This window comes from Eubalaena glacialis, chromosome 2 (assembly GCF_028564815.1).
Source record: "Eubalaena glacialis isolate mEubGla1 chromosome 2, mEubGla1.1.hap2.+ XY, whole genome shotgun sequence".
Taxonomy (NCBI): Eukaryota; Metazoa; Chordata; class Mammalia; order Artiodactyla; family Balaenidae; genus Eubalaena; species Eubalaena glacialis.
The window spans coordinates 26,033,981-26,061,591 of NC_083717.1; the positions used below are offsets into that span (position 1 = coordinate 26,033,981).

At 38.4% G+C, this 27,611-nt stretch overlaps 1 protein-coding gene across 1 annotated transcript in view; it reads left to right on the top strand.

The window, feature by feature from the left end:
• Positions 1-235: 235 nt before the first annotated feature.
• GDI2 (GDP dissociation inhibitor 2) overlaps positions 236-27,611 on the top strand; it is a 43,993-nt gene continuing 16,617 nt past the window's right edge. The window contains exons 1-6 of the mRNA XM_061179627.1: positions 236-520; positions 11,533-11,640; positions 15,375-15,474; positions 20,748-20,882; positions 26,529-26,727; positions 26,990-27,121. Coding sequence (XP_061035610.1) covers positions 476-520; positions 11,533-11,640; positions 15,375-15,474; positions 20,748-20,882; positions 26,529-26,727; positions 26,990-27,121 — 719 coding nt within the window. The 5' untranslated portion in view covers positions 236-475. The remainder of the gene's footprint in view (positions 521-11,532; positions 11,641-15,374; positions 15,475-20,747; positions 20,883-26,528; positions 26,728-26,989; positions 27,122-27,611) is intronic.

Here is a 27,611-nt window from a genome sequence, read left to right on the forward strand (position 1 = left end):
GCCCTCGGAGGCCAGCGCGCGACCGCCTCCACCCCCAACCACGGTGGCAGCGCGCCGCGTGGAGAACCGGAATCCACAAGGGGCACGGCCCCCCCCTCTTCTCGCGAGAGGTAGGAAAGGAAGAAGGTTGGGCGGGCGACGGATATCTAGCCAATGAGCGAGCGGGAAGGGCGTGATCGACGGCTCCTCTAAGCCCCGCCCCGGCTGCAGAGGCCCTGGTCGCCGCCCGCCTCTCCTTTTCTCCCTCCTTGCCCTCCCTTCCCTCCCCGCCCCGCTCTTCTCTTTCCGTCTGAGGTGGCGGCCGGCTCCCTCCTCGCCAGCTCCGTTTTCCCTCTGCTCCCGCTTCCCTTTTCCCTTGTGCCCGGGCCCGGCCTGAGCGTTTCCTCCGCCTCCTCAGGGTGGCCGCCTAGCTCCCGACCCCTAGAGTCCTGCGCCTTTTCTTTTCTCTGGGCTTCCGTCCGCGCCCGGCCCCGCCATGAATGAGGAGTACGACGTGATCGTGCTGGGCACCGGCCTGACGGTGAGGCCCGGCGGGGAGAGGCGGGGGTCCCGGGTCGGGAGGGGGGCGGCCGCACGCCCTGCCCAGCCCCCTTTTCCCCATCCCCGCAGGCCGCGCCGCGCCTCGCGTCTCCTCCGAGGGTCTCCGGGTGGGGCCGGTTTCCGCCGTCGTCTCGGGCCGCGCTCTGGAGCGGAGGCGGGCCGGGCCTGCGGCGGGGCCTGCGGGCCGGGCGGCGCGTCTGGACGGGGAGGAGACACCGGGGGATGGAAAGCCCGGTCCGGCAGGTGCTTGGGCGGGTCGTGACGGCCGAGTAAGAGTAGGTGGGAAACGAGAGTCCGCTCTGCTGTAGCAGAGGCCGGAAAAGCCCGGATTGGTGTATTGATGCGTCTCCCTTACGGGTTGATGGCCTCTCGCGATTGGAAACGGAAAAGCAGCCGGCGCAGTGGGGGAGGGTGGAGGCCAATCACAGTGGCATTTCCTACTTAGACTTCATCCTATACTACTAGTCAGTGTCGGTGACGAGTCACTGGATAATCACTGTTTGGTAGGTAGTTAAGTTCAATGAACTTATATTTTTGGAGAAAATTAGATTTCTTATTCTCCTCCCCCACTCCAGGTGAGAAGCATTATCCTTTCCTTTTAACCACCCTCCCATCCCACTTAAGCAACTGTAGAATTGGAAATGAGTTTTCTCAAAATTTGTCTAGTCCTTTCTCACCTGGCCTTTGCCATCTTTTCCTTCTGTGTGGTCTGTCCTTGCCTCCATTGTCTCTTCTGGAGGCTTTCCCCTGAGAAAGAGGTTGGTGATGGGGTGCTAGAGGCCAGGTTCTCTACTACTGCATGGTGTGCGTAATACCATGGTAAATATATTTTCCTGGCTGTCTGCTTAGAGAACTTTAGATAATATTCTGCAAATAATGCAGGCAGATGTTTTACTTCTTTTTGTGCTTTTAAAAGAAAATAAAGACTATTCATCTTGCAAAAGAATTCCATTTGAAGAGAGGACCATTTCCGTTATCAAAAGTTTTTTGGAAATTTGAAATTCTGACATTGGGTTGCTTTGTTTTATAAGATGAATACTGATTTTGATCTTGTGTATCCCATATAAACTGATCGCAAAGTCCGGAGTCATTTAATGTAAACCACTACAAATTTGTTGAAATGCATTGTAATCTCTCAAGATCAAATTAACATTTTTTTCAGCTAACACTCCAAAGTAACTATTTTAGATTTCTCGGGACAAGAGAAAACTGTCAAACTTGCATTTGGCCAGTTTTTTGGGAAAAGATTGTTGGGAAGTAGAATGGCACTTTTTTGGCATGTCATTTTTCTGTTTATGGTGATTTATGGTGATTGTTGGATAATACTCATTTCTGAATGCTTCATTATGTTTCAACAGTCCAGAAAAAGAAATGGGACTGGCTAGGAAATAGTACCGAATAGATGAGATTGCTTACCTAGAAAGCTATTTAGTCATTTTGAATGTGAGCTATTGGGTTGAATTTCTTTTTTTGATGGTGAGTTGGAAGACTGTTGGATGCCTAAATGAATAGCCTACCCACTGCAGGGTGGTTTTTTTCATTTTCTAAGTGCTTAATTGGGATTCTGAGCTGAGCTTATTAGTTTGTGGTGGATTTTGCCCACTGGAATGGGCACTGTTGCTGCCAGCATATTGTAAGAGCTAGTTAGTTCCACTGTTTTTCTACGGTTATTGCTGGTCTTTCAGATTTGCTCTTGATTAGGTCAGTTAAACACGGACAAATAAGTGCAAATCCTTTCTCATGCAGGTTTCTATATGCCTAGTTCAGAAGTATCACTTTTTATCAAAGAGGGCACAGTTTTATTGCATAACAACCAAGTTAAGATAATGCACCTTATTTAAATTTTCATTTGGATCAGTTGTGACCTTTTTGGTGAATGATAGATGCATACTTAACTAGCAATCAGATAAATTTCTGCTGTCATTTATTATTTATTTATTTTTGGCTGCATTGGGTCTTCGTTGCTGTACGCCGGCTTTCTCTAGTTGTGGCGGAGCGGGGCTACTCTTCCTTGCGGTGTGAGGGCTTCTCATTGCGGTGGCTTCTCTTGTTGCGGAGCACGGGCTCTAGGCGTACGAGCTTCAGTAGTTGTGGCCCGCGGGCTCTAGAGCGCAGGCTCAGTAGTTGTGGCGCACAGGCTTAGTTGCTCCGCGGCATGTGGGATCTTCCCGGACCAGGGCTCGAACCCGTGTCCCCTGCGTTGGCAGGCGGATTCTTAACCACTGCGCTACCAGGGAAGTCCCGGGATAATTTTGATAGTGATAAAATCTTATACCCTCATTTTTAGTGATACAGGGACTTTGATTACTTAAATGAAGAGATCACCAAAGTTAAATCAAAATCAAAGTTTTGATTACTTAAAAAAAAGAGATCACCTCAAATTATAATTAATTTTGAGTATTTGGTGTGAACATACCATTTACTTAATTTTTGATTTATAAATATTTAGTGCCTGAGATTTAAGAACCTAAAAACAGGTGTGTGCTATCAGTTGTGGGTACCAAATACTGCATGATGCCTGTGTGTCAGTGCATTTTTTAGTACGATTAACTTGTTACTTTTAATATAAAGTGTAAGGAAGTGTTGGGGTTTCTCTGTGTTGCCTAATGTTGTCACTGTTTTGTATCGATTGTTACATCTAAAATAAGGTCATAATAGTGCACAAATATTGATAGTAACTTTGCTAAAGAAGGCATAAAACAATTTAGTATATACTAGAGCAAAATCTTCATTCTGTCTAGGAGAAATGGAATATTTCATATAATTGAGTTCTTTAAGGAATTGAGGGCTATCCCTTTAAACAACCATAACTTTTAGATAAAAACCTTTCAAATGGTATCACAACTTCTTTAACAAACTAAGGAGCATAGTTAATGTACTTGATAACAAAGATTTCACATCAGGAGGATTAATTACTGTTATGCTATAACATAATGAAGCCATTGAGACCTAGGGAGCTTTGTAGGAACTTTGGTCTCCTTACTAAGTCCTCTTAGACTGCTCAGCTTTGGGAGTTAGTTCTACCGTCTACTTTTCATTTTTTCCTCTTTGCTTACTTTGCTGGTTAGGCTGGTGACTGTCGACAGCCTCTGACCACTTAATTTGCTGTTTCTGATTGACTTTGGGCTTGGCAATGAATTCATGAGTCTTCTCAGAAATAGTAATAAATAATAAAATAAGGGTAACTAGCTCCACAGCTGCTTGTGCTTCCCAGCAGTATTTTGTTTTGTGCTACATGGTAATTTTCGTAAGGAGTTTTGAATCAAAAAGGACACTTTAGTGATATGTAACCGGATTATTCTCAGCAGTATTTGTTTAAAACATTGTTTTACATCCCAGCCATACTTTTCCTTCTTTCTCTTTATTAAAATTTTGTGACTTCAGAGAGGAGTTCTTGTACCTGATTTAAAAATCTTGAATTGCTTTTTATATTTACTCCTTGAAAATCCTTGCCATTGCTGTTAGAGTTCTGTGGACAAACAACTTTCTGTCCACTGCAGTAGTGATCATAGGACCAATGTGTGCAAATGTCTTATTTTTGGAAGGTATAAATACTATGTAGGCAGTCTGTATTTTAAATCAGCCTTAAGCATACTGGTCCAGTAGAATAGAAGTAAAGTCAGACATATTTCAGCATTTCGAGGTAGTAGTGAGACATTTGGTTGGAAAGACAGCTAGGTAAACGTTTGGCTCGCATACATGATACCCTGCAGTTACCTTTATGTCCCCTCTCACAGTACCTGATTAAAGACTTAATGGAGTAATGCCCTACTCAATTTCAGTTACCTGTGGCTGTTGTGCTCGATTATGGGCAATAAAAAGGCAAACACACCTGTTTATGAGTACCTTCTTCTCGTGTGGGGCTAACTATAATATGAGTTAATATGAGAAAGTACTAAGTGCCATAAGGGAATTCACACATGTGGGAATTCAGACAGGGGAATCAGAAAAACCTGCATAAAGAAGGAGTTATTAAGTTGGCTTTTAAAAATAATTGATAAGCAGGGTAGGGGGAAGGGGTATTAGATGAAGGTAATCAAAAGGAACAAACTTAAGCTATAAGATAAATAAGTACTAGGGATGTAATGTACAACATGATAAAGATAATTAACACTGCTGTATGTTATGAATGAAAGTTAAGAGCGTAAATCACAAGGAAAAAATTTTTTTCCATTTCTTTAATGTTGTATCTATATGAGATGATGGATGTTCACTAAGCCTGTGGTCATCATTTCATGTTGTATGTAAATCAAATCATTATGCTGTACACCTTAAGTCTTTACAGTGCTGTATGTCAATTATATCAATAAAACTGAAAAAGTTTTAAAAAATATTGGTAAGTTTTGAACATGAGGAGGAATGATTTTCTAGGCAGAGAGAGCAGTGTAAGTCAGTATTAAGAAAAGGATATATATTTAGGGGATAGGGAGTTTATTTTGTGTGAAACAGAAGGTATGAAGAGGTGTAATGGAAACAGTGTTGGAAAGAAGGTATATCACCAAGGATGCTGAAGATAGTAGGTTAAGAAGTTTGAATTTTATCTTCTTGGCCAACGAGAGAGGGTTTTGAGCAGGAATGATCTAATTAGAGCCAAATTTCAAGAAAAGTTATCTTTGACAGCTTTTAATGAGATGCATTAGAGGGACAGAGACATTTAAAGAAACACTTGTTCTGCTGAAAACTAACATCCATTTTTATTGTTATTGTTGTAAGACGTATACCACTGAAATTAAATGATTTAAAAGTTTTCTAGTTAATACATTTTCTAGATAAGTAGAAAGGCACTTTTCTTTAAGATGAGTTATTAGGTACCTTGTTTTCCTGATCACATTTTTGTGTGCATTTACTTTCTGTTTCTTTCTTTTCTTTTCTTTTTTAAATCACTCCAGAACTTTAAAATGCAGGAGGAGTTAGAGTGTTAACAGTGTTTAGTTTGGTCACTTGGAAGTTACATCAGAATTTTTTTTTCTTTTACATCAGAATATTAACGTACTCTGGTTCTATTCTCTTCCAAGCCTGAGTTGCCCTCTAAGTAGGAAGGGGGGTGGGCATTAACTTTTCCAGGATACTGGGATACTATTTAGTACCAGTGGCCTTGGCAATTCTGTTTAGGTTCGTCACAATTCATATATGGGAACACCATACAGGCTGCTTCACTACGTAAGAGGTACTTCGCCTAGTGTGTTTAGGTGCTGTCCGTTTGAGTTAGTTACTCTGATTATTGCAAACCTAGCGCTATGTGTAGGTGCTGAAGGGAAGTGAGCCTCAGTATCACTGATTTGATCCTTCCTGACCATCACCCCACCCACACATCTGCACAGACTAGAATTTTGCTGCAGCTGAACTTCAAACATTTAATCTGGTTACCTCTTTATGTAGGCCAACATGAAGAGCCAGTTGGGTGGCAGATGCCATTATCTTAAAGAACTTGGATTCTGGGCCTGAGCTCAGTTTGGATGAAAGACCCACCTGAGATTGCCAGGCATCCTGTGTGCATCATTAATGCATGCATGCATGCATTTGTTCACTTATTCATGCTGAGCACCTAATATGTTCTAAGCCCTAAAAATAAAAAATAAATAAGGCATAATAGCAAGCAAAACACCAAAAAAACTTGGATTCTGAAGATGGTTTTACAGTTTTAGTTATTTTGGTTGTGAGTCTGTATATTCTTATCCTGTTCAGGTCAGTTGTGGGTGAGCTCGAAATTAAGTGTGGAGCACTCTCATCTGTTAGTTTTAAAACTAATGTGTTGGTTAATATTCATTCATATATGTTTCCTGGTAAAAGTTATCAGTATTCTTGACATAGATGTTGGATGGTCCAGGTTTTCTAGTGTGAAAAAAGGAAATTCACTTAGAGTATTTTCTCTGACTTTGATGTGCTTTGCTTTTTATTCTGTATTCACCAGATAATAGTAGATTTTAATTTTGAGTTGTTAATTTGGGAAGATACTAAAATTTTGGAATCATTAATACACACTCTATACTCAGATGTGATTGGTTTTATCAGTGAATTAATGACTTCATCCCATGTTGTAAAGTAAAATTTAAAGTATTACATTTGTGCTTCTATGTATTCTCTTGGCATTGTAAAAGCAATCTTTTATAGATGGGTTTAGAAGAATCAGTGAACCTGCAAATTATTAATTAGCTTTTAATATATTTGCTCCAAGTGATGCCTTTAAAGGTAGTTAGTATCATCTCTTTGGACTGCTGAATCTTTATATTACTGGGTCCTTTATTAGGCCTCAGCCTTCAGTGCTTGCTTTGGAGCCATGGTCCAGGGAGTGGGTCATGCTTATTTGCAGTGGAGTTTGAAAAGTTATATATAGAAGCCGTGCAACACTCAAAGTTGCTTGCTGTGATTTTGCTTCCAAAAGTTGAACCGTGAAGTCTACTTTTGTCGAATGGAAATGTGACTATTTGGTTTTCCTCTGTTTATGTCATAATCTGTTTTTGGGATTGTAAATATTATTCTATTTTCATATAATATATTGAATCATATGTTAGTGCTTCCTTAGATTTTTTTTTTAAGCAAGTGATTTGCTTTTGATAATATTGGAGTTAATTTTTACAGTTAAAATACTTTCAGTTCTGTTTATCAAGACCTCATTAAGAAAGTTAAAAGTCAAGCTGTGGAATGGATGAAGATATTTGCAATATATATATAACCAATAAAGCACTTTTAAATATCTAGAATATATAAGGAATTTTTATATAGCAGTAAAAAAAAGAAAGCCCACTTTAAAAATGGGCAAATAGGGCTTCCCTGGTGGCGCAGTGGTTGAGAGTCTGCCTGCCAATGCGGGGGACACGGGTTCGAGCCCTGGTCTGGGAAGATCCCACATGCCGCGGAGCAGCTAGGCCCGTGAGCCACAACTACTGAGCCTGCGCGTCTGGAGCCTGTGCTCCGCAACAAGAGAGGCCGCGATAGTGAGAGGCCCGTGCACCGTGATGAAGAGTGGCCCCCGCTTGTCGCAACTAGAGAAAGCCCTCGCAAAAAAAAAAAAAAAAAAAAAAAAAAAAGGGCAAATAATATGAATAGGCACTTATCAAAAGAAGATACTACAATTATCAGTAAACTATGAAAAAGTGCTCAGCCTCATTATTTGTCAGGAAATGTAAATTAAACCACATCCTAACTAGAATGACTAAAATTAAAAGGCCAGAACACAAATGTTGGGCAAGGATTTGAAACAACAGACTTTCATATACTGCTGACACAGCATATGAAATTGGTACAACCATTTTGGAAAGCTGTTTGGCAGTATCTGTACTCTCCTTGATATCTATCCAACAAGTGCATACATAAAAGACACATTGAGAATGTTTATAGAGCATTATTTGTAACAGCCCCAAACTGGAAACGATCCCAATGTCCACCTGTAATAGAATGGATAAATAAGTTGTGGAATATCTGTGCGGAGTATTCATTCAAAAGACTCCTATGGCTTTGTTACCCGCAGTGTGGTCCATGGATCAACTGCTTCTGCAATACCTGAGAACTTACTAGAGGTGCAGACGGTTTCACCCCTCACCCCAGATACACTGAATCAAAATCTACAGTTTAACATGATCCCCAGGTGTTTAATAAAGTTTGAGCAGCACTGCTTTACTAGTGGTTCTTGAAACTGGTCCTGGACCAGCAGTATTCTCACCTGGGAACTGGTGAGAAATGCAGATTCTCAGGCTCCACCGCAGACCTGCTGACTCAGAAGCTTTGGGGGTGGGGCCCTGCGTTCTGTTTTAGCAAGCTGTCCCGGTGATGTGGATGCAAAGTAAAGTTTCAGAATCTGCTTAGAATTTACATTTCTAACAAGTTCACAGGTGATACCTAATCAGGAGCTCTCTTTGAGATCCACTGTTGTTGGTAGGGCTAGGCAAACCTGTAAAAGTCCACAGGTTTTTCAGGCCACGTGGTCTTTCTCACAGCTACAGTTCCACTGTGGTACAGTGAAAACAGCTAATATGTAAATGAATGGGCATGGGTGTTTACCGGTAAAACTTTATTTACAAATACAGCCTGCAGGCTGGATTTGGCTCCTGTACTTTAGAGACCCTTGCTGTATGGCAGTGAGAGTAAGAAAATTTCTATTGCAAACAAAACATGGATGAATCTTGTAAACGTATGTTGACTAAAAGGTGTATACAAGAAGTGTATACTACAGGATTCCATTTATTCAGAGTTCAAAAACAGGTAGAAAAATCTTTGCTCTTAAAAGTCATGAGCGTGGCTGGGGCTGAGGAGTGGTTATGGCTGGAGGTGGCCTGGAGTGCTCATAATGTTTCTTGATCTAAAGAAATGATGCACCCTCTTGGAGTAAAATTTGAACCTGACAGTAACTAATTTAAAATATTTTTAAAATATTAAAATGAATAGTACATTATGGAGGAGAATTTGAGATATGTATGAATTTTTGAAAATAAAGATTTCAGAGTCAGGCTTCTAGGGGGATGAGCTTGTTCTCTGTTGTCTGGAGTCTTGGATAAATTTGAGGAGCACTAGGATTTATAAAGTTACAGAGAATTTCCTTTGTCATTTAAAAAAATAAAGCTCTCATCACCTAAACTCTGGTATAATGGTTCTGGGTGAATGAGTATCCCATCTCTGTGTGTCTTCTCATTAATCCATTAATTGGATTGACTTTCTTGACTGCTCCCCCACCCCATCTTGATTTGGTATGTCTTAGTATATTCACGCTTTGTTTACCTTTTTACTGAGAGTGATGGTTTATAATCCTCTGTTGATTGTCAGTTGATTAATGGTTATCTTGGATGCTTCATTTAGGGCTCTAGTTCTCAAACTCTTGGTCTCAGGATCTATTTAGAGTCTTAAAAATTGAGGTCCTTGAAGAGCTTTTGCTTGTAAAAGTATCTATCAATATTTATCCTATTAGAAATCAATGCTGAGAAATTAAAAAATGGTTTTTATTAATTCACTTAAAGATAACGGTGATAAACTCATTACATGTTAACGTGAATAACAATTATTTGAAGTATAACTGTTTTCCAAAACAAAAAAATTTCTGAGGAGAGTATGGTTGTTTTACATTTTCTGCACATCTCTTTAATATCTAGTTTAAAAGATAGCCGATTCTTATCTGCTTTGGTGTTCAGTCTTTCATAATTTTTGTCATAGCTGAAGTATATGAAGAAAATCAGGCTTTAGACAGATGTATAGTTGGAAAAAGGAGTATTTTAATAGCCTTTCAGATTGTTGTGGGTATCCTTTTATAATTTACACCTAAACACAAGTGGCAGGGTATTTTTAAAGATTAATTGCAATATGAAATTTGAAACCACATCAGTGAACATTTCTTATTCCGTTACATTAAAATCCGTTAATCTAGCTTGCACTTTGAATTCTCTTTTAACCTCCTGTATGATTTTGTAACATCATTCATTGGTCACTTGGGAAAGTACTGTTTTACTTAGTAGTGCAGGTCTTCTGAATTGTTGACACATTTCATTATGCCATATCAAAAGCTCATATTTGTTAATATCACTGATGTTGTATGAAAAGTGCTTTAAGTATTGGGGATCTGATGTACCCATGGTGGTGGATATAAGCGTTCCAAAATTCAAATTTTCATTCAAAAAATTTTTTTAATACATTTTATTTATTTTTAACATTTGGCTGTGTTGGGTCTTCGTTGCTGCGCGCGGGCTTTCTCTAGTTGTGGCGAGCAGGGGCTACTCTTGGTTGCACCGGCTTCTCATTGCGGTGGCTTCTCTTGTTGTAGAGCACGGGCTCTAGGTGTGTGGGCTTCAGTAGTAGTGGCACATGGGCTCAGTAGTTGTGGCTCGTGGGCTGTAGAGCACAGGCTCAGTAGTTGTGGCACATGGGCTTAGTTGCTCCGTGGCATGTGGGATCTTCCCGGACCAGGGATCGAACCTGTGTCCTCTGCATTGGCAGGCGGATTCTTAACCACTGCGGCACCAGGGAAGTCCCTCATTCAGAATTTTGACTTATCATTTTTGACAACAAATACTGTTGGTTATTTTCCTTGACATTCATTTTTGAGAAAATGTCTGCCGAAATCCTAAGTCTGAGTAATCATAGTTTGTCAGTTATTTTTCCAATTAAAAATGATGATCCATGGGGCTTCCCTGGTGGCACAGTGGTTAAGAATCCGCCTGCCAATGCAGGGGACACGGGTTCGAGCCCTGGTCCGGGAAGATCCCACATGCCGCGGAGCAACTAAGCCCGTGAGCCACAACTACTGAGCCTGCATGCTACAAGTACTGAAGCCCACGCACCTAGAGCCAGTGTGCTGTAACAAGAGAAACCACAGCAATGAGAAGCCCGCGCACCGCAACGAAGAGTAGCCCCTGCTCGCTGCAACTAGAGAAAGCCCGCACGCAGCAACAAAGACCCAATACAGCCAAAAATAAATAAATAAAAATAAATATATTTAAAAAAAAGATGATCCATGAAAAAAGTAGCTAGTTCAGCTTACAAATCAGTCGCACAAAAGGCCTTCCTTGAGCCAGAATTGCTTTATGTGAACTTCCCGTTTTGCTACACAGGATATTTAAAAGATGGGTGTTGAGGGATGTTGTTAACAGAGGTGATTTTTAATGCTTCATCAAGGATAGTCTTAAGTGAAACTGGCCTTGTTTTTTTAAACCATGAGTGCCTTGTGGTGAAGAATATAATGACTAGTGCAGTTAGAGCCACCGCCTTAATTTGTTTTATCCACCATTGATCTTGCGCTGTCAGTGCAAGTGTAACACAGTGGGAAAAAAATGAATAATGTCTTAGTGTTATTATGAAAATAGTTTAAACCTTGGGACTCAGAGGGGCCACAGAACACACTTTGAACCCTGGTTGCTTTAGGGCTTTGTCCTTAAAAATTACATCATTTATTGCATATACATAAGTATTAATTACTAAAAGAATGTTTAATGACAGGCTTGTAAAAATTATCTGTTTGAAACATGCAGTAGCATTTTCCTTCCTTTGAAGATACTTACGCTTTCCCTGTAGGAATGTATCCTGTCAGGTATAATGTCAGTGAATGGAAAGAAAGTTCTTCACATGGATAGAAACCCATATTATGGAGGAGAGAGTGCATCTATAACACCGCTGGAAGATGTAAGTATTAAAATAAATTAATGTCCCTTTTGTACTTGGAGTCTTTTACTTGTGAATCTCTACTTTTTTATAGATGGTTTTAATTTTGTTTTATTAAATAGATTATCTGTAACATCATAATTTTCAGGAGCTCCTAGTTTGGGGCTTGTAGAAATTTAAATTGTGATTTTTGTTGCCATCTGGAGCAGTTATCTGTTCTCTCTCGAAGTTAATAGAGTGTAGACTTGACAGGGTGCATGGAGGGTACCTTTTGATGAAGACCTAACATACGCCAGGCACAGTGCCAGTGCTTTCCACATAGTCTTAGTTATCTTCCCAGTCACTCAAAGAGATTTTATCCCCATTTTTTAGATGGCAAAATAGTTTCTGTGGGCTTAAGATCACGGAGACGGGCTGATAACCCAGGTTATATGATTCCAAAGCTTAGTTCCTTTTTCTTTTAATTTATTTTATTGAAGTACAGTTGATTTACAATGTTATGTTAATTTCTGCTGTACAGCAAAGTGATTCAGTTATACATACATATATATATTCTTTTTTAAAATTTACTTATTTTATTTACATTTATTTTTGGCTGCATTGGGTCTTTGTTGCTGCATACAGGCTTTCTCTAGCTGCGGCGAGCAGGGGCTACTCTTCGTTTTGGAGTGCGGGTTTCTCATTGTGGTGACTTCTCTTGTTGCTGAGCACGGGCTCTAGGTGCACGGGCTTCAGTAGTTGTGGCACGCGGGCTCTAGAGCACAGGCTCCGTAGTTGTGGCATGCGGGCTTAGTTGCTCCGCGGCATGTGGGATCTTCCCAGACCAGGGCTTGAACCCGTGTCCCCTGCATTGGCAAGTGGATTCTTAACCACTGTGCCACCAGGGAAGCCCTATATATATTCTTTTTCATATTCTTTTCCGTTATGGTTTTTCACAGGATATTGAATATAGTTCCCTGTGCCATACAGTAGGACCTTATTGTTTGTCCGTTCTATATATAATAGTTTGCATCTGCTAATCCCAAAGTCGCACTCCATCTCTCCCGCAGCTTCCCTCCCCCTTGGCAACCACAAGTCTGTTCTCTGTGTCTGTGAGTCTGTTTCTATTTTGTAGATAGGTTCATTTGTGTCATATTTTAGATTCCACATACAAGTGATATCATGTGGTATTTCTTTCTCTTTCTGATTTATTTCACTTAGTATGATAATCTCTAGGTTCATCATGTTGCTGCAAATGGCATTATTTCATTCTTTTTTTATGGCTGAGTAGTATTCCATTGCATATATGTACCACATCTTCTTTATCCATTCCTCTGTTGATGGATATTTAGGTATTTCCATGTCAACGCTTAGTTCCTTTTGCTATACTCCGTGCTTCCTACTTCTTTAGAAAATGAGCACATGAAGCATTTCCAAAGTGTGTTTTACTAAGTATATTTATTTCTCTGTGTGGGGTTTGTTCACCATCCACGTGTATGAATCTGAGCTGTACTGTGCTTTATAGGAGATATATAGATATTGTCAGTTACTTTTAAAATAGTGACTTTGATGAAATAAACTTAATGTTTATATCAAAAAGCTTTTTTCTCTATATTCAGGCATATAGGAAAGTTGAAAGAATAATACCAGTGGAATATTTTTTTGCTTCATGTCTGTTTGTGTTACTGGTTTTGAACCATTGAAAGTAATAGACATACTTGACCTAAATATTTCAGCATTCATCTGTGAAGAGCAACATTCTCCAACATAATCATAATACCATTATCACACTTAAGAAAATTAACCATAATATCCAGACTATATTCAAATTCCCCAGTGATCCCAAGAATGTTGTATATTGCTGTGTAGGAGTGGTTTGTTTTCTTTTTTTTTAAACTAGTTTAAGCATTGCCTTTTGTGTTGTTTCCCTTTATTCTCTTAATCTACAAAAGTCTCGCCACCTCTTTTCTTTTGGGAAGTCTAGGCCAGTTTATAAGAAGGTATTGTTGGGCACTTCATACTGCATCCCATAAGGAGGCACAGTGCCTGCATCAGCATCACTGTTCATGATGCTCAATTTGACCTGGTTGAGGTGGTGACCACTGACCTCTCCATCGTAAATCATCTGTGGAGCGATGCACTGGCGTCATTCTTTCTTCACCTAGTATATTTATTAACTAGTGTTAAGTAAGATGAGCAAGCTGTCCTCTTTCTTTTTTTTTCTTAATTTAATTTTTATTTTATATTGGAGTATAGTTGATTTATAATGTGTTAGTTTCAGGTGTATAGCTAAGTGATTTAGTTATACATATATCCATTCTTTTTCAGATTCTTTTCCCATATAGCTTATTATAGAATACTGAGTAGAGTTCCCTGTGCTATGTAGTAGGTCCTTGTTGATTATCTATTTTATATATAATGGTGTGTGTATGTTAATCACAAACTTCTACTTTATCCCTCCCCTGCATGTTTCTCCTTTGTTAACCATAAGTTTGATTTCGAAATCTGTGAGTCTGTTTCTGTGTTGTGAATAAGTTCATTTGTATCATTTTTTCTTTAGATTCCACATGTAAGTGATATCATATGGTATTTGTCTTCCTCTACTGACTTACTTCACTTAGTATGATAATCTTTAGGTCCACCGATGTTGCTGCAAATGGCATTACTTCATTCTATTTTATGGCTGAGTAATATTCCATTGTATATATGTACCATATCTTCTTTATCCATTCCTCTGGTGATGGACATTTAGGTTGCTTCCATGTCTTGGTTATTGTAAATAGTGCTGCAGTGAACATTGGGGTGCATGTATCTTTTTGAATTATGGTTTTCTTCACATATATGCCCAGGAGTGGGATTGCTGGATTATATGGTAGCTCTCTTTTTAGGTTTTTAAGGAAGCTCCATACTGTTCTCCATAGTGGCTACACCAGTTTACATTCCCACCAACAGTGTAGGAGGGTTCCCTTTTCTCCACACCCTCTCCAGCATTTATTGTTTGTAGACTTTTTGATGATGGCCATTCTTACTGGTGTGAGGTGATTTGCATTTCTCTAATAATTAGTGATGTTGAGCATTTTTTCATGTGTTTTTTGGCCATATATATGTCTTCTTTGTAGAAATGTCTGTTTAGATCCTTTGCCCATTTTTTGAGTGGGTTGTGTACTCTGTCTTTTTTAATGTACTCAAGAACTTGGGGGTTTTTATTGAGTGAATATATACCACCTTTGCTTGTTCTGTTCCACCTTAGCAATGGAACTCATGAGTTTGAATGACTATTAAATTTTAAGCTGCAAGCTGCTTTTAGAGCCTCAAACTCATGTAAATTATAAATTAACTGGAACTAATTTTAATTGTCTTTTCTGATTTGAATAATCCAAAATTTATTTTTAACTCCCTACGTAACCACAGAAGCAAAATTAAGCCTTTGTTAGCTTTTTATTCAATAGAGAATGAGTTTAAATGATTTCTACAAATAGTAAGGGATGTATCTGCAAAACTAGTACATCATAACAAATTGTTTTGTATTCCTGCTAGTTAAAAGCAAACACATACCACCTCTGCAATATTTATTTTGGTGTTCATGAGTTGAGTAATATATTTAATTTACATATGTATTGGAATAGTGCTAAATGTTCTGATTAAAAATGAAATGCACTTGTACTTTACCTCATGTTGGTGGTATTTAGTTATACCAAAATCACTTCATCAAAAAATAGTTGTGCAATGAAAGTTAAATTTTGTTACATTATGGGTGTTTTTTGTTTTGGTTTTAGTTATACAAAAGATTTAAAATACCTGGAGCACCACCAGCATCAATGGGGAGAGGAAGAGACTGGAATGTTGACTTAATTCCCAAGTTCCTTATGGCGAATGGTAAAGAATTCCAACTTAAATTTATGATAGTACATTGAATCCGATTTGAAAGTAGAAAGTAGCTGTTGACAGAGAGTGTTATTCCGGGTATGTGGAGGTGGATTCTGTTGAATGGCAACGGTATGGTGAGTAATAGGGCCCATTAGAGGCATCTAGAGTCGGTAAGTTAAGAATGGAGGGAAGAGGGGGTGACTTCTTAGTAATTGGTTTTGGAGAAACAAAATTATGCTGTGGCATAATACATATCAGAATTGTAAGCATTTGTAACAGACTTTCCTCTTGATACTTTGGTGACAGTCTTAGGTAACTGGGCCTTCAGAAACAGCCATATTAATGTTTTTTTCTACTTTGTAAGCTTTCACAGTTATTTTTTCATATTAATTTTTCCTCATTTTTTTCTTTTTTCCTCCCGTTTTATTGAGATATAATTGACATACAGCACTGTATAAGTTTAAGGTATACAGCATAATGATTTGACGTACATATATTGTGAAGATTACCATAATAAGTTTAGTGAAAATCCATCATCTCGTATAGATACAAAAAAGAAAAAGAAATAAATGGTTTTTTTTCTTGTGATGAGATCTCTTAGGATCCACTCTCTTAACAACTTAGGTCCCCTTTAAATGCTGGAAGATAGGACTCACTGGCAGCTGCCTCCCTTAGATAAGGCCTCCTGAGCTCTCAAGTTCCCCTCAGCTTCCATCACTTCCTACCTTCCCTTAAGCCCAGTCCACCTTGCTCATTTCTATTACCTGCCTGGCCTCAGTAGGAAATGAGTTTGCAAACTGGTCTGTAACGTGCTAGGCTAGATAGAGAGAAAAGGACAGGCAGGTGGGTGGGCGGGGGATGGGGGGCGGTAAGCAAGTAAATGTGAGTGAGTGAACAGTGAGAGACATAAATGCTCATATTCCAGGTAGGTCCCTTAACTCAGTTAAGGAACCGATCCACACACTGTGCACACTTTCCTCACTACACATGGAACTGGGTGGAAGAGACATTTCCCAGGACAGTGTCTTCTGTTCATCAGCTCCCATGAAACAACTGGGGCACCTGACAAAGAATAAAAGGGAACTGAAAACAAATGATTGCATAATGTGTTAATGGCATTGCAGTAGTATAAAAAGTGTGACTTTTTTCAAATAATTATCATAATCAAGTTATATTAAAAGAAAAATTCCTGCAAAGGCAATAATTTTGGTGTGCGCAGAATTCCAATCTCAAATCTTAACTTTTGGTAAATAAATACTAATAACGTCTTTGTGGCTGCTCTCAAATGTATGCCAATCAGAAGATCTTCTTGAGGTTCATTCATCAATAGAAACATGGACACATCTCACTGTAATGCGGCAGAAATGGCAGCTGTGAAGTCATAAATACGGCCTTAGGTGGCCCCAAGGAACACTGCAGTGGTAGAGTGGATCCACCCTCCTGGTCGGCGACCATGGCTTTCAGCAGGGTTCATATCACAGAACAGAGGGCTCAGGCACTGGGGGTACTTGGAGATCATCTGATGATTCACTTTGCCTCACGGAGCACAAAGAGTAAGAAGAAACTGGATTCAATATGCTCTAGTGGGCTTTTTCTTTTCTTTTTTGGGGGGAAGGGGTCTTTTGTGTGCTTTAAAAATAATGTGAAGTCCCTAGGTAACACCAAAGAGCTCAGTGAAGTCTGAATGATCTGACACTGTTCAATATACATGAAACTTTAAGACAGCTGAGTGGATTTATTTCTGTACATCCTTTTGAGAATCACGAATATTACTGGTTCATACTTGTGGGTCATTTCTGTTAGGAAATTTTTTAAAGGTATATGAAGGCAGTGAGTAGAAAAGGAAATAAGGCCAAGGCAGAGAGAAGGAGGTGGAAGAGGCGAGGAAACGGAGGGAAGTAATGCCTTAAGACTTTGCAAAGTTCAGTCCATGGACTAAGGGACACTTGGGAGCTGGTTGGAAATGCAGAATCTCGGGCGCTACCTACACCTACCCAAGCAAAATTTGTATTTTAATAAGATCCTTGGGCAATTCCTAAGCAGAATGACGTTTGAGAAGCACTGCCTTAACAGTCCATTGCAGGCTCTTTAATGTCAGAAAAAGATGAGATACGGTGAGAGAACTTCACAAAATGTCTTTACCTGGGCGACCCCAGACCACCTACAAAACCTGTCTGAGCTTCATTTCCTTATCTGTAAAATGGAGATGATAATAATAGTAATATGATAGGGTGGTTCTGAGGACTGAGGGAGTTGTTAAATAACCCTTTCAAAGGTCTTGGCATAGAATAAGTAATGGATGTTCATTAGATTTTTGTTTTTAAAACGCATCACGGTATTTTCTTAGTTCCTGGTTTAATGGGTATATTATTTTAGAACATTATAATTTTAGCTGTTGAATTTTTTGAAACTTTTTTTTCCCTAGGCAAACTAATAAACTAATCCTTAACACAAACTAGAAATTTAAAATATACTCTTTTTCTCATATTTTTAATTAGAGGAGTATCTTTAAATTGCTGTGATTTTTAGCATCTTTTTCTGAGATGACGTTGAAAAACTAAATTGTAAGTATAAGTCTGTTTACGTCCCATGAAATAAAGTATGTACCACCCTTTCCCCCCTTTTTGAATTTATGTTCTATAATTTGGGAATATGTTCAATGGAAAGATCCTATTGGAATTTTCTCTAAAATTTGAAGTTAAATAACTGAATTATCTTGAGGTTAATTGTAAACACAAAATTTTTATTATATAAATAATAAAATTATTTAATTAAAATTAGAAAACACAGATAAGCAGAAAGGAAATAAAATTTTCATAACCAGAATCTTATTGTTTAGAATCATGGTTAATATTCTGGTGTATCACCTGCCAGTTTCCCCCCCACCTCTTCCCAGTTAACATGTTTTTCAGTCAGTATACTGTGAACATTTAAAAGAGAGAGGGAGGGATGGAACCAGGGGCTGGAGGGGATGATAAATCTCATTGTATACTCCTGGAAGTGTAGTATGGGGATAAAGGCAGTAATTTTCTTTCTTTCTTTTTTTAAAAATATTTATTTGCTTGTGCCGGGTATTAGTTGTGGCAGGTGGGCTCCTTAGTTTCAGTTCATGGGCTCCTTAGTTGTGGCATGCCAACTCTTAGTTGCGGCATGCATGTGGGATCTAGTTCCCTGACCAGGTATCGAACCCGGGCCCCCTGCCTTGGGAGCGTGGAGTCTTATCCACTGCTCCACCAGGGAAGTCCCTAAAGGCAGTAATTTTTTAAGGCTTTTTCCTTTATATTGCCAGATTTTACTTTCACCAGTAGACTGAGGCTGCCCCTTTCCCAGTATCTTTACCACTCCCAGATATTATTCATTTTAGTTTTTGTGATTTTGTCATACTAGAAGACAAAATAGTGGATTTTTAAAATATGTCTACTTACTAGAGGGTGAAATGATTTCTAGAGTTACTGGCTTTCATGTTCCTTAATGAACTGGCCAGTCTTTTGCTTTGCACATTTTTCTGTTGACGTTTTTGTGTTTTTCCTTAGTGATGTAAAAAAGCTTATTATAACAGCTGTTAAATGCCCTTATTTATTTATTTATTTATTTATTTATTTATTTATGGCTGTGTTGGGTCTTCGTTTCTGTGCGAGGGCTTTCTCTAGTTGCGGCAAGTGGGGGCCACTCTTCATCGCGGTGCGCGGGCCTCTCATTATCGCGGCCTCTCTTGTTGTGGAGCGCAGGCTCCAGACGTGCAGGCTCAGTAATTGTGGCTCACGGGCCTAGTTGCTCCGCGGCATGTGGGATCTTCCCAGACCAGGGCTCGAACCTGTGTCCCCTGCATTGGCAGGCGGATTCTCAACCGCTGCGCCACCAGGGAAGCCCCTAAATGCCCTTTTGAAGTATGTTGAAAGTATCTTTTCCAGTTTGTGATTGGCATTATATATAACTCTTGTGGGTTTTTTTTTTCTGTACAAAAGCTTTTATTTTTCACACAGTCGTTGGTTGAGCTTTCTTTTATTGGTTTTGATTTGGAAGGCTATGTTTAAAATTTTTCTCTCTACCTCAAGTTTATAAAAATACTAATAACATCTGCTTTTAATGGTATTATGGTTTCATGTTTTCACTGTATAAATAAGTTCATCTATTTTGTTTTGTTTTGTTTTTTTGTCAGAGCATCTATCTTATTCCTTCATAGAACTATGAAAATATGTAACAATTTTATTTTATTTAAAAAAAATTTTTTTTGAAGTATAGTTGATTTACAATGTTGTGTTAGTTTCAGGTGTACAGCAAAGTGAATTAGTTATACATACACATATATCACTTTTTTAGATTCTTTTCCCATATAGGCCATTACAGAGTATTGAGTAGAGTTCCCTGTGCTATAGAGTAGGTCCTTATTAGTTATCTATTTTATATATAGTAGTGTGTTTATGTCAGTCCCAATCTCCCAAGGTTCATCTGTCTTAACATGAATAAATTTATCTATTTTATTACCCTGTTGTTTGAGAAGTAGAGATAGAAATTTATTTTTTCAAAATGGCTAATCAGTTGTTCCTCAACATCATTTATCTTTTCCACTTTGATTAGAAAACTTTCATCGTACATTAAATTCTTTTACATGGGTCTCTATTTTTCACTGATTTATGGACTAGTTAATATAAAGTATACTGAAACATTTGGCTGCATAAAGGTCTCCTCATTACTCTATTTCTTGTTCTCAAAAAGAATTTTTTTTGATTGTCCTTGTATGTTTATCCTTTCAAATGAGCTTTAAAATAATTTTGTTTGGTTTCTCAAAGAAGTTTACTATTTCTAGTATACCAAAATTTCTTTGGTTTATCCTAGCTTTTTCTTGACCCAAAACTAGTATTCATTTTAATAAATATAAATTGACTTAGGAACTGAAAAGCACAAATTCCTGGAGAATTTTGCCTATGAGTTGTCTCTCTTTAAAATACAGTAGGAACTTTAAAGAAACCCAAACCCATTTGCAGTAGTACTATAATTCTAAACCTCATACTTCCAATAATTATTGTATAACTTTTACAAAAGCATGTTGAAGTTATTAACCTTGAAGTTGTAACATTTAAAAAAAGTCTAAATATGCTAAGCAATAGGTCTGCATTCTGATTGTCCTATTTAAAATATGGCTTTGGAGACTTCTAGGAGTTACTGGATGGTGTTAAGAAAAAATTGGAAAGCCATTAGTATTAGTAAATGTACTTTTATTTCTGCTGATTTTTGAAAGTAGTAAGATTTAAGTAACAGTTTGAATTATGTGACTCTTACAGGTCAGCTGGTTAAGATGCTGCTTTTTACAGAGGTCACTCGCTATCTGGATTTCAAAGTGACTGAAGGGAGCTTTGTTTATAAGGGAGGAAAAATCTACAAGGTTCCTTCCACTGAAGCAGAAGCCCTGGCATCTAGTAAGTAATTCTATTTTATTTTCTCAGAATATTAGGATTTTATAACGTAAAGCGATCTTAGAGATAAAATTTAAGGTCCCCTGCATTAGTCATCCACCCACTCATCCAGTCAACAAAGATTTATTGGGTGTATGTTATGTGCTAGACACTGTTCTAGGCAGTTGAGAGTACTTCAGTAAATAAGATGTTCAGAAATTCCTGCCCTTCTGAAGCCTGGAGAGGTTTTATCTCATGGAGCCTGTTGCTGGTGAAGCTGAGCCTTCCTAGGTCTAGTATACTCTTTTCAGATTAATAATTCGTGAGAGTCACTGTCTCTTGAATTGTTTCCTGTGTGCTAGGCTCTGTGGGAGACACTTCACATTTGCTTTCTTACTTGACTTGTGAAGCCCTTTGTGAGGTAGGGTTTCCATTTTATAGATGAGGAAACTCAGGCCCAAAATCACATAGGTAATGAGTGGCAGGATGGCGTTGAAACCCTGGTGGGATTGCTGCACAGCCCGTGTACTTCATCACCCATCTACGCTGACCTCCTTTGCTACTCTATCCAACATGCTGTTCTGGTGGAACTCATCCTCTAAGTGGTGCTGGTGTCATTCTCCAGCATCTCTGTTTCTAGGAATTCCCAGTGAATATGGAGTGATTTTACTTTCTGCCCCAAATTATTTCCTCTACTGGCTCATCAAAGATTTCTGCTTAACATTTTTTATTCTGAGCCTTTTAAATAGCAAACACCCCGAGAAAAGACCTTCCATCCTTTAAGGTGTTTTTGTTGCCATGCAGAGCAGTTTAAGGAAGGATAAATTTGTATAACTAAAAGGTAGATAAGTTTTGTAGGTGCTGTAGGAGTTCAGAGGAGGGAAAGGTTTGCATTGGGAGAATAGGAAGAGTGCCAGTAAATTCTCCAGTAATTATTTTGGCATTAAGATTGGAAAAGATTTCTCACCTAGGGGTCGCCCCTGGTGGCGCAGCGGTTAAGAATCCGCCTGCCAGTGCAGGGGACACGGGTTTGAGCACTGGTCCTGGAAGATCCCACATGCTGCGGAGCAACTAAGCCCATGCACCACAGCTACTGAGCCTGAGCTCTAGAGCCCATGAGCCACAACTACTGAAGCCCGCACGCCTAGAGCCCATGCTCCACAACGAGAGACGCCACCACAAGGAGAAGCCCGCTCACCGCAACAAAGAGTAGCCCCTGCTCACTGCAACTAGAGAAAGCCCGTGCGTAGCAATGAAGACCCAACGCAGACAAAAAAAAAAAAAATTTCTCACCTAAAAACCTAGTTTAAGTTATTTTGGCAGTTTTTCTAACTCCATTTATTTACTTCTTGATATTAGGGGAGAAAATATTGGGCATAAAACGTTGAAAGACACTAAAGCTAGAAAGTAAAAAATAGCACTAAGGGCTTCCCTGGTGGCGCAGTGGTTCAGAGTCTGCCTGCCGATGCAGGGGACACGGGTTCGAGCCCTGGTCTGGGAAGATCCCACATGCCGCGGAGCAACTAGGCCCGTGAGCCACAGCTACTGAGCCTGCGCGTCTGGAGCCTGTGCTCCGCAACGGGAGAGGCCGCGATAATGAGAGGCCCGCGCACCGCGATGAAGAGTGGCCCCCACTTGCCACAACTAGAGAAAGCCCTCGCACAGAAACGAAGACCCAACACAGCCATAAATAAATACATAAATAAATAAAATAAATAAACCCAAAGTTTAAAAAAAAAAAAATAAATAAAGGCTGTTTTGAGACCTATAATTAAAAAAAAAAAAAAAAAAAATAGCACTAAGAATTGCGGCCAGGTTGGGAGTGACAGTTGGGTAAGGGAAGGAATGGCTTCTGATTGAATGGAGGGGAGTCCTTGGTGTGATCATGGGTTAGAAATCATTTAAAGTCTTTTCAGTGACACTGCATCTAATTTAAATAAAGTGTTTTCATAGAAATACGAGTTCAACAGTTTGAGTAGAACTCTTTTAAACAAAGTTTGTGGTTTTTTAGTTTAAAATTTTTATTCTCTCTTTGAGCTCTTATCTGCATTAATAGCTTCAACCACTTCCTTCATTTAATAAAAATGGAAGGACTTACCTTAACAGTTTTATGTTTCTGTTTTTGATTTAATATTTTCAAATATGTAAAACATTTACATGACTTGAAAGTCAAAATTATATTAAAAGATATATTTAGAGTCTTATCTTTGCCACTCCATTCTTTCCACCCTGTAAGGTGGTCATTTTTACTGATTTCTGATTTACCCTCCTTATGTTTCTTTTTGCAAAAATAAGCAAATACATTAATGTATGTATTTTTAAGGTTGGATTTATTGAGGTTTAACTTACATACACTAGGATTTACCTATTTTAGTATACAGTTTCATGAAGTTTTACCAATCACTACCTTATCAGCAACTGTTTTTATATTAATGGATAGGATTTTGAAGTTGGAATGGCAGGGAAGACATCTCTAGGCAGAATGAATGAATGGAGTAGGAAAAGTGTAGAGGGTGGGAAGTTCAAGAGAAAGATAAATAAAAACAAATTATTTTATGCTTTTAATAATAGCTAACATTTTTGAACATTATGTGCAGGCATTTATGTACTAATTATTTTATGTGTATAGTCTATTTTATATAGTCCTTCACTACAACCCTCTGAGACGTGGTGCTATTATCTATATTGACAGATGGGAACACCGAGGTATACAGGTGTGAAAGAGCCCAAAGTAGCATAGTTCATGACTAGTAAAACTAGTTTGAAGCCAGATTTGTCATACTCAAGAACCCCACACTCTTAACCGCTGAACTATCTAGTATATAAATGTAGCTTCTCAGATATTTTAACAACTGTCACGTACACTGGAATTCCTTTTTTCTCCGTGCTACATATTTCCAGTTCCTGTGGTGGTTTCTCATATAATATGCCGTCTAGGTCTCTTGGCCACTTCTCTTTGGAAATTCTCTGATTTGCCAAGATTATCTTATATATAATAGCATTAGAGCCAGACCAGACCTGATACTCCAAGTGTTGTCTGCCCACTCAGTGTCCTTGGGACTTTTACTTTCCTAGGACAATATATTTCTATTAATGTAGCCTAAGTTTTTACATTTGCTTTTTTAGGAGCTGTATATACTGTTGGTTCTTGTGGTAGGTCATGATGCCAGCTAAAACCTCAAGGTTCCAATAAATATTTGTTCATTGGTCAAATGTTATTTTAGTCAAATAAATGAGAAATATATTTGGCTTCTAGAGTAATGTTGAACACAGATACTATGTTCAGAAAAGTTTGAGACATTTTCATGAATAGCTTTGAAACGTGCCCAGCAAAATCTTGTATCCTCTGTTGAATCTTTAGCTTGCTTGTTTGTTCTCACTCTTACCGCTGTGAGGCATCTGTTTGTCAGGAGCACCTTTGACATCTCAGGGCTTGTGGCCGTCAGGAGTTGGTGTGCCTGCTGCAAAGCCCAGCTGTGAACTGGGGTGGGGCTGTTTAGGTCCACTGTCGGAATGACGTGTCGTGTGCCATGTTTTAGTGCTTTTCTTGTGACGTTAATTCTACTCTGATTTTTCTATTTTTTATTTTTTTATTCACTTGTCAAATCTTATACTTGTTAATTGGAACGCTTTTTTCTGTTCTCTTATTGAAACTGCTCTGGATATTGTAGCTTTATTCTGTTTTAAAAGTCTTGACATAAGTGTCTTTTTTGGTAAATAAACCTCAGTGTGCAAGTGAATGAAGGAAAAGTAAAACCATTTGAAATGAGTGAAGGTACAACTCAATGGACTAATTGTGAAAAAGATTTTTTCTAGTCCTTTTATCATATAATTTGAGTATTTTCTTTATATATTGTATGTCCAGTATATGAATAAGTCAACTTCTTTTATATTCAGTCCCATCAGATGTTAATTATATGGATTGAATATTTATTGAACACTTGCTATATGCCAGGTACCCTTCTAGGTTTGGGGGTAGGGAGGGTGCAACAGAAGGAAAAAAGTAAACAAAAATGCTATCCCTATTGGAGCTTCCATTAGTGGGAGACTGACTATAGATAAATAAGGAGAAGCATTTCAGATGGTGATATAATCTGATATAAAAGCGTATCAGATGGATATGGAGATGAAAGGAGGGAGTGAGGGTGGGGCTACTGTTTTAAATAGGGTGACCAGGGAAGGCATCGTCATATAGAAGTAGCTGTTATAAAAATTACATGGTAGGAAATAATATTTGAATTCGTTAAATTAGGACTTCTTCAGAATGAGCACCAGGTCTCTCACATGTTGGTAATTGCACTGGTATCTGGTTCCGACATAAAGGGATGGAGGAGCAGCTTAGAGCATCTCCTCTGTGCTGGGAGACAGGAGTCCACTGTGATGGGAGAGTGTCCCTGTCAGGCTCAAGGCTTGGAGGAGGGAGGGAGATGAAAAGAGGGAAAGAGTGGGGAATTTAAGAATACACAGTAGATTTTCATTTTTATTTTAAGAGAAGTTATGCGATAACTCAACAATAAACTGTTGGTAAGAGCTTTAGGTTCCAACAGGCAGTGTCCACCAGAGTGACCCCCAAGTTGTAAGTGCGTTGCAGTGGTGACTCGTGTTTCCTTTGGCTGTTTTACATCTTCCCCTGAAACTACACTTGTGTCTTAAGTAGGGGGCTGTGTGGTAATAGAATATTTCTTTTTAGCCTTATGCTTTTACTGTGTATGCAGTCTGTCCATTTTTTTAAAGCTAGGTTGTAAATATTAATTTAAAAAGTTAAATGTAGTCAGCTGTCATGAATAGCCTCATGATCATTTTAATTTTCAGTTTTGTTGATTTCAGCTATAGTCTTGGGGGAAATAATGTTTAAAATATCAAAATATTCAACTGTCAACAGATATAAAAGAAATGGTTAAGCATTTATTTTTAAAGCTATAGTTGTTTTTAAAGTAGCCGTATGGTTTAAGAAAGGGGAAGAAGGAGATGGAACCAGAAAATTTTCTTTTCCTTTGACTTTGTCTTTCTACCAGCTATCTACAGTAGCAGGGATCCTGACTCGTAGGAAGAACTGAGGGTTTCTTAGGTGGTAGTTCATAGCTTTCTCCTGATCTACTTTTTAGTGTAAAAAGCAGTGAACTGCTTATCTAGGACTTCATGAAAGTGACTGGCAGCATAACCAGCATCTAAATTTCTTTGAGGTCAGATTGTTCTTGGTATCTAAGCTGCTTTCCCATTAAATGCCAGAGTGTATCCTAGCATACAGAAAAAAAAAATGAAGTGCATTGAGAATTTTAGGCAGTTGCTGGAGTATAGATCAGAGTTGTCAAAAAAACACTCAGATAGATGCCTTCATGAATAATAGTTTTTCAAATCTTATTTATCTTGTACCTAATAAGAGGTATAATTATACATGTTGCATTTAATTAATTACTGGTTATAATTACTTGTAATTGTAGCGTAAAATTGAAGGCTTAATAGCTGATCTATTGTAATTATGACAGTTTATTTTAAAGTGTTATGAAACTGTCAGTTTATTTTAAAGCAATGTCCAAACTCCCATATTTTAAATTGCACATTGCCTTAGAAGAGCCTCAGATAACATAAAATATTTAAACTTTATTTTCACATTTTCTTTTCCTCAGTGTCCTATTGTGAGTGTGTGCTTTTTGAAAATTTCTTTTTTAGGCCTAATGGGGCTGTTTGAAAAACGTCGATTCAGAAAATTCCTGGTGTATGTTGCCAACTTTGATGAGAATGATCCTAGAACTTTTGAGGGCATTGATCCTAAGAAGACGGCAATGCGAGAGGTGTATAAGAAATTTGACCTGGGCCAAGATGTTATAGATTTTACTGGTCATGCCCTGGCACTTTACAGAACTGATGAGTAAGTTTTTTGGTTTTTAGATTTATATTTTTCTTGGAATTCTTCACTGAATTTCCCAATTCTGCAGAGTGGAAATTCTAACAAAACAAATATATAGCTCTATTATACTACCAAAGAAGAAGTTCTAACTGCAAATTAGAGTTAGAACCTTTTAAGTAAAATATGGAGATGTTGAATTAAAATCCATTCAGAAAAAGATTTTAAATTGAATATAAGAATGCAAACCAAAGCCCTTTTCTAATGGTCATTTCCTTTTGTCTAGCTATTTAGATCAACCATGTTGTGAAACCATTAATAGGATTAAACTTTACAGTGAATCTTTGGCAAGATATGGCAAAAGCCCATACCTTTATCCACTCTACGGCCTTGGAGAACTGCCACAAGGATTTGCACGGTGAGAGCCCATGTTTAATCTTTGTGCTAAATAAAACCTGACTGATCCTGAACCTCGTCTTGAACGGTAGTTTATGATATGGTTGTGGTTGTGAATAATGAGACAAGATTTGTCTGTGAGTGGTGAGGTGCTTTTTGTTTTTATTGAAGTAAAATTTATATACAGTGAAACCACACATCTGTGGTTAAAAAAAAAATGAGTTGGACGTATATATAGACCTGTGTAACCAAAACTCCAATCTAGATGTAGAACATTTTCCTTACTCCAGAAGTTCCCTTGTATCCCCTCATAATCACCACCATCCCTGCACTGTAACAACTACATTTGTGATTCCTATCACCATAGAACACTTTTGCCTGTTTTTGAAGTTTTATTATTTATATATGTACTCACTTTAAAAAAAAAAAAATTTATTTATTTATTTATTTTTGTCTGCGTTGGGTCTTCGTTGCTGCGCACGGGCTTTCTCTAGTTGCAGTGAGCGGGGGCT